General features: G+C 43.4%; 2 protein-coding genes across 6 annotated transcripts in view; one reads left to right on the top strand and one right to left on the bottom strand.

Annotated features, from left to right (window-relative positions):
• The window catches only part of FBXO32 (F-box protein 32), a 29179-nt gene extending 25682 nt beyond the window's left edge, over positions 1-3497 (top strand). The window contains exons 7-9 of the mRNA XM_060127244.1: positions 1491-1673; positions 2613-2756; positions 3156-3497. Coding sequence (XP_059983227.1) covers positions 1491-1673; positions 2613-2756; positions 3156-3245 — 417 coding nt within the window. The 3' untranslated portion in view covers positions 3246-3497. The remainder of the gene's footprint in view (positions 1-1490; positions 1674-2612; positions 2757-3155) is intronic.
• NTAQ1 (N-terminal glutamine amidase 1) overlaps positions 1-18307 on the bottom strand; it is a 252454-nt gene that overhangs the window by 184127 nt on the left and 50020 nt on the right. The window contains exon 6 of one of the 5 annotated variants that reach the window (XM_060127249.1): positions 14308-14620. The exons of the other annotated variants lie outside the window; for them this stretch is intronic. Coding sequence (XP_059983232.1) covers positions 14526-14620 — 95 coding nt within the window. The 3' untranslated portion in view covers positions 14308-14525. Of the gene's footprint in view, positions 1-14307; positions 14621-18307 lie in introns of those variants that run through there. 5 annotated transcript variants of the gene reach the window in all.

The raw sequence follows: 18307 nt of genomic DNA, 5'->3' as shown, positions 1-18307 counted from the left end.
TGGCATTTAACCTTTGTTCTCTAATGACTTGCTTATATTTCTGGGTCTCTCGCCCACTGCAGCAGCTCCGGTGCCAGGCATAATAGGTACTCAGGAGAGGGGTTTTGTGCTGGGCTAGTCTGCAAGGGATACAAGCTTAGACCTTGCCTTCGAGGATCTGGGTCTGGGTGGAATAACATGAGCTCATCAGAATTTAAACATTAAAGGGCTTAAATATAAATTCAAGGATACGTAGAAGCAACTTCTGCAGAAGCTCATGATTAACTGCCAGTGTGTTCTCCACAGACCAATAGTTATCAGAATGTCCCGTACAGCCCTAGGTTTGAATAGAGACGCCTCAATGGATGATGGATCTTAGGCTGAAAGGTTCTTGACCAGCCATTCCCAAAGCGTGCATACACGTGGGTACACACACACACACACACACACACACACACACACACACACACACACACACACACACACACACACACACACACACCGGTATAGAGTCTTTCTGTTGTTGCTGTTTGTACCTATTGAATTATTTGACTTCTATCATTCCACAAATATTTATTGAGTGCCTACTATATGCTAGCATACTTCTAGACTCTTCTAGACATAGCAACGAAAAAACACAAAAATTTCTGCCTCCGTGGAGCTTAGATCCTAGCAGGAGTGTTCCATTCAAGCTTCCTTCTGCAGATGGGTTACGTGACATGACAATAAGGAAGTTGTTGCAAAAGGCACCTGAAAGAGATCCTAGGAATTCTAGGAAGATGCAGTGGCTAAGGCCTGAGGGAGTCACCAAAGCAGAAAAGGCCTTTCAGAGGAAGTGAGTTTGAACTGGATGTGAAGAAGAGTCACATGTGGACAAGCAGAGGCCCGGGCAGAGTGAGGGCCTTGTGGGCAGCGTGTTTGGGGGCCGGTGAGAAAACCTACTTGGGGAGATCAGTGGTCACAAGGAGGTGGGCAGTGAGACCCGAGGCTGGAGGTGCCCTGTCCAGGGTAGTGAGTCCTTTGGGAAGGTAGCGAACATTGTAATTGAGTGAAGCACAGGAATCCAACGTGCGCTATTAGGGGAATCTTTCAGAGAAAAAGTGTAAATAGATGAAGGGGATTCAGACCTCCAGGTATAAAATAAATGAGCCATTGGGGCTGTAATATACAATATAAAGAATACGGTCAATAAAACTGTAATCACTTTATATGGGGACACATGGTTACTAGACTTATCGTGGTGATCATTTCATAATGCATGCAAAAAAAAAAAGCCTTGTGCAACTTAGGAAAATCCCTCTGGCGCCATCTGCGAGCCGCTCCAGGCTGTTCTTTGCGGGTCTCGGTCATGGGTCCTGTGTCTGTACTTAGAGTAGAGAGAACTGCTGCTTTGGTCTCTGATCAATAAACCACCTTGAGGCTGGAGGATGAGGGGACAGCTGCATCCTTGGTGTCACCTGGTGCATAGCTACTCTCTGCCCTGCAACTTAACATAACCCTTCTCCCCACAGCCTGCCTTCAAAGGCCTCACCTTCACTGACCTGCCTTTGTGCTTACAACTGAACATTATGCAAAGGCTGAGTGACGGGCGAGACCTGGTCAGCCTGGGCCAGGCAGCCCCTGACCTGCACGTGCTCAGCGAGGACCGGCTCTTATGGAAGAAGCTCTGCCAGTACCACTTCTCCGAGCGGCAGGTCAGTGCAGCCCAGTGGCCGTTCTTCCTTCTCTTCCTCTCTGCCCGCCGCCCTCAAGCTGCCTTGGCATCCTTCTCAAACCCACTCTCCAGGGCTCCCTGGTTTGACTAGAAAACAGTTCAAGGAGTTTCTAAATAATATCTGTGAGATTTTGTTTATGTGTTTCAATAGGAAGAAAAAAACCACCTTATATTCTTAACCTAGTCCCATGTTACAACTTGCTCCAAAAAAATTCATAAATTGGCACCAGTCCTTCTTTTCTCTAACAAAATAACTTACATTTTTATGAGATTTTACAGTTAAAGGACTTTTACTGATGTTATTTCATTTTGTGTTAATGACCCAGGGAAGGGTAGATATCGTTATGCCCACTTCAAACAGATGGAGAGACTAAGGCCACAAGTGGCTAAGTGACATATCCAAATTAGTGGCGCGCTCTCTAGGTGGGGAAACTGGCCTTGGATTTGAATTTGGGCCTTCTGACACCAGCTCTAGGCCTCTTTCCCCTCCGCACACTGCCTCAGATTTTTTTTCCAACTTCTTTATATAGAAGTGTGAGCTCAACAAGTGCTGTTCACGAAACCACTAATATTTCGATATAAAATAGAGCCATTGTGCCAAGCAGTCACTGCATCTCCCTGGAAATAATCACTCAAGTTACAGCAAAGAAAAGATTGAAGTGGTTTATTGAGATGACCTAAACTTTCAAGACCATCCAAATGCAATTTAGTACAGGTCACCAGTCAGGCGTCATCGGCCACCTGTTTCTTTTAAAGACTGGTTAAAAGCTATTGTTTCCTTCACTAGGTAGAGCTCAGAAGCTACTTCTTTATATCTTTGCTACTTTTTCCCTAGCTGTTGCCAGGGTATAGATGAAAAAGGTGGAAAGGAGGCAGGAGCAGAACTTTTCAGAACTACTTTTATTTGTTTGATATTTAGATCCGCAAGCGATTAATTTTGTCAGATAAAGGACAGCTGGATTGGAAGAAGATGTATTTTAAACTTGTGCGCTGTTACCCACGGAAAGAGCAGTATGGAGACACCCTTCAGCTTTGCAGACACTGCCATATTCTTTCCTGGAAGGTATATGTCTTGGAGGTCGTTGCCACACATCCCCAGCCCAGCCCCTAAGAGCCAATGGCACTAGCACTGTGTCGCCAAATGCTTTCCTGCTCTTCACTGTTGTAGCCCCCAGCTGAAGGTGAAGGTAAAACTGATTCAGAAACTTTCAAAGACCTTTGTTTCCTTCACCCCCCTGTGTTTATTTTTTTCTGCAAGCCCCCCCCAGACTCCCCCATCGCTCTGTGCACGCGTGCGCGTGCGCACACACACCCACACACGCAGCTCTTTAGTTTTTCCATAACACAGGGCATTCTTGACAGAGGAATGTTGTTTAGAGGTTGGGCAATGCCTTACTTAGGGTGCTACAAGCCAATGAGATGCCGCCGAGAATGCCCACCTAACCACGATGTTCCTTTCTAGGGCACCGATCACCCGTGCACAGCCAATAATCCAGAGAGCTGCTCCGTTTCACTTTCACCCCAGGACTTTATCAACTTGTTCAAGTTCTGAATCCCAGCACATGACAACACTTCAGAAGGGTCCCCCTGCTGACTGGATGGTTGGAAATACAGAGTTTGGACGCTTCATTTGTAAATAGTGTACATTTTAGACATTGGCTCAAAACTTCTGCGATAAGCCATTGAGAGGACGTTGGAGGGGAGAGACGCAGTTGCTGGCTGGGAATTTAAGCATATGGACTTCTCATTAGAATTGGTATGGAAAAGCAGAAATACTGTAAATAAACTATTTTTCCTAATGATTTGCCAGCAAGACTATGAGGCAGGAATTCTATTTCATCGGTGAAAATGGAATTCTCTTGACATTCACTGAGACTCCTTTATAGTTCCCTAGAGATGTGGGAGAAAGGGGCAAAACTCAAATACAAGATAGAATGCTCTTTGTTTACAATGTGAAAATGTGTTGGAAAAAAAAAAAAGAAGAAAAACTACATATGAGAAATCCCTGGGCTTTGGGTTTTGATCTGGAGTTTGTTTTGAAAAGGCAAAGGAAGCACCACTCATCTTAAACCCGCATGGGTATAGGGCCTTATCTTCTGAAGATACCACACAATAGTCTACCTCGGAAAGCTACAATACTCGCTCGGACAAAGCGCGTGGTCCAGTAGGCAGTCTCTGTTTTTCTTGTTTCTTCATCATATAAAAAGTGATTTAAAACAGGAAGAGATATTGGAGGCAATCCTCATCATGCTTCAGGCTTCCTTTTTAGACGAATGGGACACTCTTTGGGGTTGCCTCTTTTCTAGAACAACCCCAAAGCATCTATGCCTTTTTTCCTTCCATGTTGTAGCTCATTCGGGACAACATCATAAGGCCAATTAAAAACAGTTCAAGAGGAAATCCTGCCACAGAAAAGATGGAATTAGTCACCCAATAGCTGTGAAGACTTTCTTATTCCTGTTTAACTTCTTGGCTTGTCTGGGCTTCCTGGGGTATCTTCACGGATAAGCCTCTCCCTGGGGACTGTTTGGAGCCAGAGTACTGATAAAGGCTTGTAAACCAGGTTTTTACATATCAGCTGCTGTTCCTCTTGGTGGGTGATAGTTGAGGAGTTTTCTTTACATGCAACACCAAAATTTAGTCAACCTGAGGTAGGGCTTCTTGTAAGGATGATAAAGTAAAGCCTGGCGTTCCAGCCAGATAGGGAGCAGAGGTACCATGAGTTCATCCTTAACTTGCTCCAAACCCCAGGGGAACTTGCTAGGCCAATACCAGCAGGTAACTATGTGGGAGAAGGAAATCTCAGGACTTACGGAGTCAATATTCCTGGGAGGGAATGGGGGATGTTTTTGTTTTTTACTTTTTATAGAACTTTGCTTTTCTACAACAATGTACATATTTCTGCAATTGTATTTGCTTTCCTTTTTTTTTTTTTTTTTTTTTAGTAAGTAAAGTGGCCACCCAGCATGACCTTGGCACATAAGTGAAGCAGAAATAGGAACTTGGTTCACATTTACGTTGAGGAGCAGTGTATTCTTAGGGGTTGAATCTGGGGTGACCTGAAATGGGGAGAGATGGTTAAGAATGTACAGAGACAAGCCAAGGGACCAACTAGTGATGTAGGACCCCTTCACGCCCTTCCCTCAAAGCACAACCCAAGTACCAGCATCCGGAAGGGAACTCGACCACTAGTTGATGTTCCTCACTTTGCAAGGTCTGTGCCTACACCAGGATTTCTTAATATCTTTTTTCGTCACCACCCCCCTGAACAAGAAAAAAGTAAGTTGTTTATTTCAACGCTGAGCAAAAGTAAATACTGAAGAATAAGATCTTGTTGGGTAAGGTTGAGCTTTGGAGGGCCACAAACTACTGTAACACCTCTTCTCCCCCCGAGTCAAGGTCACACTGAGAATGCAGGGTCCAGACCATGGAATAAAAAGCTCTGTCTTCCATAATTCAGGCAGGTTCTCGCAAAGGTCTCAGCTTCCTTAAAGATGTGAGTGGAGCTGGGGCTGTCGTTGCTGTGAGGGCTCTGGAACCGTTGACTCTGGCATTTTTTGGCGTTCATGGCCTTCCACATCTTCCCCCCAACTCATGACCTCCACCCCTCCACGCTGAAGGAGCAGACGGAGACTCCTCGGCACCTTCAGGTTTGCAGTCCCAGAAATGTTGCCTGCTTTGGCTGTCAGCACGAAACTGGCGAACCAGTGTCACTTGGACTGTCCGTGGTGCTCATGACCGCATAGCGTGCCCCAGGCAGCAGGAGCATCTGTGCAGAACGACCCTACCACAAGGGATAGGCTTAACGGTTTTCTGAAATGTCTACCCAGATGGTGACTCGGGGCTCTCCCCATCTCCTCTGGCATAATTGGAGGTGGTGTGTGACAGAGTCAAGGAAAATTTTTAAGGAAAAGAAAAGAAGAAACCAACATTTGTGGTTCCCTTTCATTGGAAGAGGAGAATGAGGAAGGAAATGGCAGGTGGAGAGGGAGAGGGGAAGGAATAGAAGTGGCGTGTCTTTGATGCTGTGGTTTGTGGGAGGGCAGTGGGGAAAAAGAGCACAGCAGGTGTGAGCACCTGTGTTGGTGCCACTGGGTGGCTGTGAAGCATGGCCAGAGCCTCACGTATAAGTAAAGCGAGTTAAAAAGAAAATGCTTGTTCCCTGGGCACTAATTGTCTATAGAATTTCTATTGGCAAACCCTCCCAGGACAAAGTGACCTAAAAAACAAAAACAAAGAATCTCTGTCTCAGAACCGCTGTTCTAAAAGCCAGAAGGGACATGACAATGGAAAGTGCTGGAAGAGACAGAATGCTCTACTCTTTGCTGTACCTACTTACCCCCACCCCAACTCTGTAAAGGAGAATTTAAAATTGATGTCAAATATGAAAGTACCCTGGACTTCCAGAGAAGGAAAGAGTTTTGTCCAGGACAGTGGAAGCCGAGCCACAGGGGTGTTATGCTTTGGTTCAACACACAGGTTTCCGAGCAACGATCCTAGAGTCTTGAGAAGAAGGCACAGCATTTGAGGAAAGGAGAATATGCGAAGCTTAGGAGGGCTCAACTTATAACAAGATCCAGACATTTTAAACTAGATGGTGTTATTACTCAATGCTGTTACTTTTAGTGGATGGACCAGTCACATGGGAGGATTGTAGCAGAAACTACAATGTGAAAACATCCCCAGTTTTGAGATCAAAAGGGTCAGCTGTAAGATGACCTATGTTTAGTGATGATCCATTTTATATTGAAGTGGCTCAGAGGAGATATTGATATTTTAGATGGGCTGCAAAACTGTCAAGGCAAGAACAGGCTTTACTTGGCAATGGTGAAGGAAGGTAATGAGTGTGTATTGCCTTATTGCCACAGTTCTCTCTTCATAAACTGTTTGGGAGCTTGCAATTAACAGAGCCTCCTTGTTTCCGTTGTTTTTATACGGGAGAAGAGAAAGAGCTTGGAATTTCATTTGTCTAAGCAAGTGGTGTGATTTACAAGAAGTTCAGTCATTTCAAAAGTATATCATTCTTAGTGTTCAATACAATGTTTATCATAAAATAGGCACCTGAGTTTATATATTCCTGCCAGGCTGAAGGGCAATTATGTCTTGCTATGCAAACACGCTATTTTACGTGTGAATTTTTTTAACTGTAATAATTTTATGTGTGAATTTTTTTTAAACTAAACTCTATCATCATTTTCTATGTTGACATCTGTTGTTTTTCGTGTTTTTTTGTTTTAATCTGTTTCCAACTCTCCGAGTCTGTGAACCATCCTCTGACTGGATGCTGGCCGAAAATCCTATTAGTGTTTAAACAGACCTCAGAAACACCCTCAACCTCTAGGCAATCGCAGAGATGGGGCTCTTTGATATATCTCTGGCCCCTGATGTCTTCAACAAACAAGATCGTAATTCCTTTAAACTCAATGTTTTCTGTGGATGCTTTCTTCTCCGTTTTGTTAAGGAGAGTCAAGCCTCGTGGTTTTCCAAAGGAAGGAAACTCCTCCCCCAGACTTGAGCGCTGGGAGGGACGTTAGAAACGCTGGAGTCTGGCATTCCTTCTGCCTTTCAAAATGAGGTAGTGGGTCCAGAATATTCAGGTGACATGCCTCAACCCACCTGGCGCTCAGCAGTGGACCTGAGCGTAAACTTGGGACTTTCTGAGGCCTTGACTTTGTAACCCCTGCCCCAGCACCTTTTGTTGTGGCTGGACACACGTGACACCTAAGCTGATTCTTCTCAAGACGTTCGCTGTGGAAGGCACGTTCGTGTCCAGTGTTCGGTGTCCGGCCGTTAACTGTTAAAGACATTTTAAGTCCCTGATTCTTCCTGGAGAAGTTAAGGGGTTGCTTAACATTGTTACTGACTCTGACTCTGCTGTGAGTACGGCATACTAGTGAGTACAACCTGCTTGCCACAAAGTAAGCAGCATATTTTGACAAGTTTATTTTTCCCTGGATAAATAGATTTTAATTATAAAGGTGGCCCCTGAGACACCTAATGGCTGAGCAGCTGGCTTGCTTTCCAGAAACTGAGGTTCTGATGGTAACCAAGCAGGTATTTCCTCTCCCCTTAGACTAAAAGGTACATTTGATCCATCCCTTCCATCTCCCTGGTACCTGCTGTGAGATCCAATAAGCTTCCACCCAGTGGAAGATCACTCTCTGCTAAACCTCACAAGCAAAGGGGGGTTGTTCCATGAGGCAGCAAGGAGCAAGGGACCACGATATTCATGACTTTGTCTGCTAGACATTTTTCAAAGTGTCCTTGAACTCAGCAAACAAAGCTTTCTGAGAGATCTCTCAAAACTCAGGCCCTGCTCCGTCTGGCCAAAAATGGATGGCTGCTTCAAAACTCTGAACTTCTTGAAACTCCATCTGCTACAACATTACTTCTGGAGTTTGAACATGACTTCTTCTGTCTCTGAGTATAGAAATGTTTGTTTAATTAATGATACACAAGTCTGTTAAACAGAAGGCTCCAACAGTGCTCTACACTTGAGAACACTTGGTGCCATCTTTATCCTACCAAGTGCCAATCACCCTAGCCAGAGGGGGTGTCTATTAAAGTCCATATCCTAAGCTTTAGAAGCTTTAAAGTACTTTTTTAATTAAAAATACAATAGGGGATTGAACATTTTAACTAAAAGTTTAAGGTTAGACCAATTACATGCAAAGATGTTTATTTAATATTGTGTGAGCTGAGTCTTTCTGTATAAATTATTTGCACTCTTTTCTTGCATGATGAACTGATTTCTTTTTTTATAGTTGTTTGTACCAGAAGGTGGCGTATTTTTGTAAAAATTTTTTGACACTGAATTGCAATAAATGTTTTTCCAACAACACACACTGGTGCATTTTTGGTGCATGTCAATTCAAGTTGGTTTTTTAATCGAACTGAGTATGTTTATCTTTTGCTGAGTGAAAGTTATATTCCTTCTCCCAGAAACTTATCATCGTTGTAAAATTTTCTAGGAATACATAGAAAACTAAGCTTGCTGCTGAGTACCAACCTGAATCAGAAATACAGTATTATGCTCAAATGGGGTATTTCCACTTACTATTCATATAATAGAATGCTTTGGGAATAATGAACTTTAAAGTCAGTATTAATTTACTCATCAACAGACATTTATTGAACAGCTACTATATGCTACACTGTGCAAGGCACTGGGTATAGGATGGTGAACAAGACAGACGGGGTCTCTATCCTAATGGAATTTAGATTCTAGTGGGAAAGAAAAAAACAAGTAGGGGATGAATTTAATTTGTAATAAGTGCTATGAAGGGAATAAACAAGGGACTGAGATGCAGAATAACAAGGTGGGTTGGGGGTAGGGGGAGCTCTCTGAGGAAGTGATGTTGAAAGGTGAGAAGGAGCCAGCCTCAGAAGATGAGGGCACGAGCATGCCAGAAAGAGGAAACGGCTTGTGCAAGGTTCAGATCATGGTCCTGTCACTTACCTGCAGTGTAACTTTTGTCACCTTACTTAGCACCCTTCTCTGTGTCCGTTTCCTCGACTCTGTTGATAATCTATTGCTGTGGCTGTGAGTGTTAAGTGAGCTAATACATGTAAAGTGCTAGGAGCCAGGCACATAAAATGTAAGCTCGGTAAATGATAATAATTATGATTTCCTGAGCAGCAAGAGAATCGGGTTAGGAATTGCACTGCATTCCTAGTTGGGTATAATATGCTCAAGTGACTAACCCATGGATGACAAACTTCCCCAACACATTTACTCTGGAACCTGCCCTGATCCTGCCACTAACTCTCCATCAGAAAATGACATAAAAGGCACCTGAGGATAATTAGAGATTTTTTTTTTTAACTCCCAACAGGATCACAAAATCTCACCATTCCCTACACATCCCATGCATTCTTTGCGCAGGCCGTTCCACCTCCCTAGAACGCTTTTCCCAGCCCCTCTATCTGATAAGCATCTATTGCTCCTCAGGACCACCTCCTGGCTGAAGCTCCCTCCAACTGAGAAAATCTCATCTTCTGTATCACTTTTTTGCATATGGACTTTGTTACACTGTAATCTTATTTGTACCTAGCACAATGCCTGGGCTGAATCAATGAATAAACCCACACACAGATTCATAAAATGCTTTTGAAAGTCTCAGGACCACAAACTTACCCTGGACTAGAATAAGAATCAGCCTGAGCTTACATGCATACAACTATTTATAGTGTCTTGGTTAAAAATTAATGGTAGTTGAAAAAGTAACAAATGTGGAAACCTCGTGTTCATTAAAGTTTCTTTTAAGTTCAACTAAACCTTTACAAGTCTAGTACATTTTCATACGAAATAAGAGGGTCTTTTATTACTGTTTGATAAACTCACATTGGACAGACTAAACAAGTCCCTTTTACGAACAATAAAAGTTCCTTTAAACGTTTTAAAGGGGCAATTATAACTCTAATGCATTTGCTTTTTTAAAAAATAAGCACTTCAAATACCTGCTCAAAGAAGCTTCAACCCTAATAAGCAAAACATTCCCAAGTAAATTAATAACTTATAAATTTAGTAAACATAAATATATCTCAAATTCTGTAAAAAGAATCTAAGATTGTTAATGTTAGTGAAATTTTTATACCTTTCCATTAAAAATCATATCTTAGGGGCTTCCCTGGTGGCGCAGTGGTTGAGAGTCCGCCTGCCGATGCAGGGGACGTGGGTTCGTGCCCCGGTCCGGGAGGATCCCACATGCCGCGGAGCCACTGGGCCCGTGAGCCATGGCCGCTGAGCCTGTGCGTCCGGAGCCTGTGCTCCGCAACAGGAGAGGCCACAACAGTGAGAGGCCCGCGTACCACCAAAAAAAAAAAAAAAAATCATATCTTACACTAATACCTTATTTTAAAATGGAAATCATAAGGCTGCTATGGTGGGCAGAATAATGGTTCCCCAAAGAGACAAGGAATGATATTGAAGTCTATAATGTGGAAAAGGCAAGGAAACCATCAACCCCTAGAGCCTACAGAAGGGAACCTTGCCCTGCTGACACCTTGACCTTGGCCCAGTGAGACCTGTGCCAGACTTCTGACCTTCTAATGAATTTGTATTAAGCCACTAAATTTGTGGTAACTTGTTACAGCCATACAGGAAGCCAGGACAGTGCATCAGACAGACACTCTAGCTCTGCCCCTTCAGACAAATTCCCTCTGATCCTTCTGCTGCATGTCCCCCATCCCACGCTGAGTGACGATCTGTCTGCAAATAAAAGCCACAGCCTAAATCAGCAGCAAGTTATCTTGGCCGCCCTGATACGCGGACCTGCAAAAACTGGACAGGAGGGCTCTGCCTGTCAGGGACAGGTGTAAAGTTGCCTCCCTCCTGTTCTACATGGGCTTCATTGAGGCTGACGCCAATCATGTTTGTACCCAAGAAGCATCACAGAGAATCGGCATTTCAAATTCTCGCCAATGTTTAAGGCATGTTTATGAAGCAGCAATGTCCTGGGCACCGGAACAGCCATTCAGAAGTGTGAACTCAGCACTTGCTCTCAGATAACTTTATCGACCTGGTCCCCAGGCGGGCAAGAGAGTGGACGTCAACCACAACATACGATCCAAAGTTCCGAGTGCCCTAGTGAGGGACAAAGTACCAGAGGAATTCAGAGAGGAAGAACTGAGTTCGTGCTTCTGAGAAAGAGAACAGTGCAGCATCAGACGCAAGCCTACTATATGCTCTTCCTGAATCAGTATGAACAGGGGCTCCTCCTTTGAAATCTGGGAGCCAGGGACTGTGGCTTAAGAACCAGAGACAAGACTTACCACCCAAGCCCATTTGGTGGTTTCAAATGGTTTCTTGAAAACAAAACACAAAACACTGAAGTTTGGGCAGATTTCCCTTTTGGAGAGAACTAAAGCTCTGTATCCCCTACGGTCCCAGTGCCTGAGCCTCACCAGTGTTCTAGAAAACTAACAGAAGCCCAAATGAACCCCAGATCTCTTCAAGGAGCCCTGTAGTGGGAATTTTATGTGTCAACCTGGCAAGGCCATGGTGCTCATTTGTTTGGTCAAACACCAATCTAGATATTGCTGTGAAGGTAATTTTTAGATGTGATTAACATTTTTTTTTTTTTTTTTTGCAGTACGCGGGCCTCTCACTGTTGTGGCCTCTCCTGTTGCGGAGCACAGGCTCCTGACGCACAGGCTCAGTGGCCATGGCTCACGGGCCCAGCCGCTCCGCGGCATGTGGGATCCTCCCGGACCGGGGCACGAACCCGTGTCCCCTGCATCGGCAGGTGGACTCTCAACCACTGCGCCACCAGGGAAGCCCATGATTAACATTTAAATCAGTAGACCCTGAGTAAAGAAAATCACCCTCCACCATGTGGATGGGCCTCATCCAATCAGTTGAAGGCCTCAAGAGGAAAAGCCTACACCCGCCCCCCCTATGCCCCCAAGGAAGGAATCCTGCCTCCAGACTCAAAACTGCAGCATCAGCTCTTCTCTCCGTCTCCAGCCTGCCGGCCTGCCCTGCATATTGTGGACTTGCCAACGCCACCACGATTGCATGAGCCAATTCCTTAAAATAAATAAATTCTATAGATAGACAGATTCTAAAGAACAAAATATTTTATTTTAAAGAATAAAATCTATCTCTATGTTAGGGGAAACACTGACCGAAGCCGCCCGCCCTGGCCAGGCAAGATAGTAGCCACTTGCATGAGTCATCTTACAACAGGAGATCCTGGTAAGGAACGCAGAACTAACAAGCTACCATCAACGGGAAGAATTCGGGAAAGGTCTCAAGGAGAGAGGAGACACCAGTCCACATGTCCTCCCAACCTCCCAGAATCCTCCTCGTGGAATCCATCTTGGCTGAGTGATGCAAGCGCCACCAGGAAGGACCCTGAGTCAGAATGACTGGCCACAGACAACCTGGAAACTAACCCCATTCTCCTAAAACCCGAGACTGCGAGCCACGTGGCAGAGCAGTCCTCCTGGGTTCCCTTACCCTCCTGCTCTCCACCCGGGCGCCCCTTCCCAATACAGTCTCTTGCTTTGTCAGCACATGTGTCTCCTCAGACAATTCATTTTCTAGTGTCAGACAAGAGCCCACTCTCGGGGCCTGGAAGGGGTCCCTTTCCTGCAACATCTATATATCTATATCTGGGGGAGGGGGGTACTATATATATCTTTACAGAGATGGAGAGAGAGAGAGAGAGAGAGACATCCTATTGGTTCTATGCCTCTGGAGAACCCTGACTAATAAATACAAGCTCCTAGAAAGAGAACAAAGGCAAGGAAAGTCTAGAGGAAGGCTTCAGAGGGCAAGGGAGAAAAACCAGAGGGAGAGCGGAATCTAGTGGCTCCAAGAGGCAGTTAGCCAGCTACCACATCCTGAGAAATAACATTTGGCAGGTGCCAAAGAGTGCAAGGCAACAGTCACTCTTAACCCACATAAGAGTACTTGAGTGACTCCCCTTTCTTTGTACTTTTTAAACTTGTATTCAATTGTTTTAATTTTACTTTGCAATTTCATTTTTTCTTAATTTCAAAATTACTCCAAGGAGCCCCTACTTCCTTCAGAGAGGCAGCAAGGCATAGTGAGCAAAGAATCTGAAGCCAACCTGCCTGAGTTTGAACCCTGCCCTGCCTCTTCCTGCTGTACTGGGCACTGTACTAAACCTTGACCTGCCTCAGTCCCCTTATCTGTGAAATGGGGATAATGACAGTACCTACATCACGGAATTGTTGTGAGGAGTAATTGAGTTGCAGCATTTTTTTTTTTTTATTGGCGATACGCGGACCTCTCACTGTTGTGGCCTCTCCCGTTGCGGAGCACAGGCTCCAGACACGCGGGCTCAGCGGCCACGGCTCATGAGCCCAGCCACTCCGCGGCATGTGGGATCCTCCCGGACCGGGGCACGAACCCGTGTCCCTTGTATCAGCAAGCGGACTCTCAACCACTGCACCACCAGGGAAGCCCCTGAGTTGCTGCATTTTACATGATTAATAACTTTTGTGTGGTTAGAGCAGTGCTTAACACATAATAAGCTTTACATAAACATTTGTTATTATTATTCACAAGCCCACTATCTTTTTTTTTTCTTTTTGCATTATGTGCTCTAGGCAGAAAAACCATGTAGCCTTCACTGCCTCTAAAGAGAAACATAATAACTAAATCAATGACCCCCACAATTCTAGCCTTTGCTTATTGTTTAAAACCAGTGGTCTCCAACCATCCCATCAATAAACATTTTTTAAGCATAAACCCAATATATATGTATTTACTTATCTATCTATGAAGTATTGGCAGGCACTACTATGATTAACTAATACTTCGAAGCATAATGCACACATAGGACAGTCATCATTAGTAATAATGGACATAAATCGATATTTCAAATAGTTGTGATCATTATGAACTTTCTGGCCAATTTTCAGTCAGATCTCATTAGCTTATCGTTAAGCTGATGCAGCCAGCGAAGAGCCATATTAGTGCTCACATTTTTCTGTTCCTTTGCATCTGCAATAGTAGTATCGTCATTCTGCTGTTTCTTTGCGAGAAACTAGGAAACTTCTTAAAGCATTTGTCCATTTTGTGAGGTTTTGTTTATTTAAAACTAGATACTGTAATCCATAAGTCCATTTAATCAGGCATACAGAAGTTACAATATGTCACAGTACACTGAAAACAAACGATCAACTTTGGGTACCACTGGCCTCCGCTCCCCACTGAGGCCAAGGTGCCTTGGGTACTGACTGACATCTGATGGATGGACAGAAAGGACCACTGTCAATCCAGACATTAAACGTTTGTAAAGCTTTTGTGCTGGTTGTTCTCTGCTTGTCCCCGAAGATCCATTCTCCACTTCTCTGCCTAGCTCAGCGCCCTAGAAGGCTGACCACAAATGGCTGCGTCCCCCAGACTCTCTTGCCAGTTGGCATCTGGTTGGGTTTGTCCAATGGGAGGTGCTGACAGAGACCAGAGCAGAAAGAGAAAGAGTTCAGGGTCCTTCTTGCCTGCTCTCTCCTGACTGGCCCCTGGTCTCTGGCAGAAGCTGCAGCCCTCCTCCACATAAACCCTCCTTACGGCTCCAGCCATCACGAGGCTCCTCCCCAAATCTGGGAGAAGTAATTTTCCTTGTTGCTCATCTCTGGGGGCCTCAGCATCTTTTGTGTTCCCTTAACCCCTCCCACACCTGTCTGAGTAGTCCCTTCAATGGAACTACACAAGATTATTTCCTGCCAGAAGCCTCATAGATGATTTCTTTACTTCTTCCTCTTTAATAGAGAGATCAATGAAAGTTTTTTTTTCCTTCCAGCACCTCACTTTGGAGACGACTGGTTTAAAGAGCTATTCTGATGATTGAGCCAAATCACTTTTCCTGACCAGTGTGAATGGAAGCCTTAGATTCCCATCACTCTTTGCTCAAGCCAACAAATGCAGGCTGAAAAGAGGTGGGCTCACAAGATGAGCCCTGGACAGCCGGTCAGCAGACTCAGCTTCTACTCAGGGCTGTCACAGCAGGGCTGAACCTCAGGGAAGTCACTTCTGTTCTCTGACTCAGTTTCCTCATCTTTAATAGGCAGGTGGGTTGGATTAGCTAGTCTCTAGGTCCCTTTTAGCTCATATAGCCTTTTGTGATTTTAGGAAATCATATAATAGTTCAGAGGAAACTATGTTATTTTGTCTTTTTGTTTTATTTCTTGTTTTTTTTTCTTCAACACTCTCTCCATCCCCTCCCAACTCCCACATACACTCTCCATCAGTTAGAATTTTTCTTGGGTGAAAGTCCTTTAAATTTTATAAACTCCAAGGTAATAAGAAATAAAGGAAGCCCAGATGCAACATCAATAATAAATTGAATCCTACTCTTTCCCAAATGCTTTCAAATACATTTTTAACTGCCATAGCAACCCTGTAAGGTAGATACAAGTATTATCATCACTTTACAAATGTGGAAACTGGGGATGCTCAGAGAAATTATATGATGTGTTCAGTATCACACAGTGCGGCAGGCTGGAGCTGGCTCATGACAGCTGAGCTGAATGGATTCATCTTTTTCCAACCTCACATTCAGTGGCATGTTGGTAACTTAAAATCAGCCATAGTGGGGATATTTATACCTCAGAAATCAGCAAGAGCTACAAATCAGAGCTTTTTCTTTTTTTGAGAGAGAGCTGATTTTTAAACATTTACTATCACACACTCTCGACACACAGTTACTAAACCACAGAGGTAGGTTTTAAGCTCAGATCTGATCCTAAACCTGGTGCCCTTTTATGACTCTACAGCTGTCTTTCCCACACAGCAGCTAGTACGATATCTTGTGAAGAGTCTTTGTGAAAAACTTACTTCCTGCACCAGGTGCCCCGGGGTCTCCAGGCCAAACCCTCATTAGCCTTGCCATCCAAATGGTCTTTCTTTTAGAGGAAGACTTGCCAGCAAATAACTGAAAGACTTCTTGGCTTGTGTTCATAGCCCTGCCCCTAGTAGACGGGAAGAGATTATATACAGAGCACAGCCCTGCATCTGTTTCCCTCCTATGTACGAACACAGCCCCCTCTTCCCCTCTCCCAGTTAGGATGCGCCCCTCTATCTAGGTCGGGCGTTTCACAACTCTGAAGTGCTTCGACATGAGTGCAATTTTTTTTTGAACTATAATTGATTTACAATATTGTGTTAGTTTCAGGTGTACAGCAAAGTGATTCAGTTATGCATATAAATATATATATATATATATTCTTTTTCAGGTTCTTTTCTATTATAGGTTATTACAAAATATTGAATATATAGTTCCCTGTGCTGTACAGTAAATCCTTGTGGTTTATCTATTTTATGTATAGTGGTGTGCATCTGTTAATCCCATACTCCTAATTTATACTTCCCCACTGCTTCTTCTTTGGTAACCATAAGCTTATTTTCTATGTCTGTGAGTCTGTTTCTGTTTTGTAAATAAGTTCAGTTGTATTATCAAAAGTGATATTATATGATATTTGTCTTTCTCTTTCTGACTTACTTCACTTAGTATGATAATCTCTAGGTCCATCCATGTTGCTGCAAATGGCATTATTTCATTATTTTTTGTGCCTAATTAATATAATTTTAACTTGAAAAAAACAGAGACGGGAGAAACCCTGAATTCAGGCAACCCTAAAAGCACAAACTTCATAGATTTAAGGACCTTAAACATAACAGAGATCTCAAGATGTGATCTGGTCCCACTTCTACCACCTTCCTAAGGCGTATCCCCCCATTTACAGATGAGACAACTAAGGGTTAGAAATGCTAATCATCTGCTGAAAACAGGACCCTACTCTGTAATTTGCTAATTATAGTAACAGGATGTTGAGTATCTCTTGTCCCAGAACTTTGTTGTGGGTTTTTTTCCCATTATGAGTTAATTTTAACTAGTTTAACTATCACAGGTTACCTCACTTCCTAGTTCAGGGGACAACTGTTTTTTTCAAGTACTTCTCACAGGGGCCACATTCCTTAACTCAAAGAGCAGTTGCCTGGGCATATAACTGAGGAAAAAACTCTAGTCACTCTTTAATTTCTGAACACAGTTCACAGAGTCATAGGTACAGGTGTGAAGGGACATACATTAAAGAAACACATTAAACTTTGTGGTCTATTTCACAGAATCACTAATGACATAAAGTGTTGTGTCTCCTATATTATCCCTGGAAGATTTTTTTTAAGTTGGAAATGCCCCTACTTTTGTTTTGGTTTTTTCCCAGCTTTTTTGAGATATAATTAACATATAACATCATGTAAGGTTAAGGTAAAACAACATGATGAATTGATACACACATATATTGCTAAATGATACCACAATTAAGTTAATCATCTCACTTAATTACCATTTTTTGGTGTCTGTGGTGAAAACATTTAAGATCTACTCTCCGAGCAACTTTCAAGTATATAACACATTGTTAACTAGAGTCACGAGGCTGTAATTAGATCCCCAGAACTTATTCATCTTATAACTGAAAGTTTGTACCCTTTGACCAACAGCTCCCCACTTCCTCCACCTCCCAGCCCCTGTCTGTTTCTATGAGTTTGGCTTTTTTAGATTCCACATAAGTGAGATCATAGAGCATTTGTCTTTCTCTGTCTACTTATTTTACTTAGCATAATGCCCTCAAGGTCCATCCATGTTGTCACCAATGGCAAGATTTCCTTCTTTTTCGTGGCTGAATAATATTCCATTACATATTTTTAAATATATTATATTAAAATGTATATTTCATATGTAATATATATTATATATGTATATATTTATATATCACATATTCTTTATCCATTCATATGTTGATGGACACTTAGTCTGCTTCCGTGTCTTGGCTATTGTGAACAATCCTGCAATGAAGTCCCAGAACCTGGGATAAAACCCAGTGCAGAGGACAAATGGTGCCAAGTACCCTGACATTCTAAGTTCAAGAGTGGGAGCCAGCCACCAACCTGAAGGGCTTATGGAGAGACCAAAATCTACTCGACTCCCTCCATCCTCTGAATCAGTGTAATAGGAGGAGGGAAGAGAAGGGAGGACAGTGTTCATGGAAAGAGCCTATCCCCTCCCCTACATCACAGCAGGGACTCCAGGAGAATCATTCATAAAGCCCAGGAGTTCCAGTGATCTGGAAGACTGGCAT

The sequence above is a fragment of the Lagenorhynchus albirostris genome, chromosome 17 (assembly GCF_949774975.1).
Source record: "Lagenorhynchus albirostris chromosome 17, mLagAlb1.1, whole genome shotgun sequence".
NCBI lineage: Eukaryota > Metazoa > Chordata > Mammalia > Artiodactyla > Delphinidae > Lagenorhynchus > Lagenorhynchus albirostris.
Note: the sequence above shows the minus strand (reverse complement) of the source record. Positions and strands in the feature narration are given on the sequence as shown.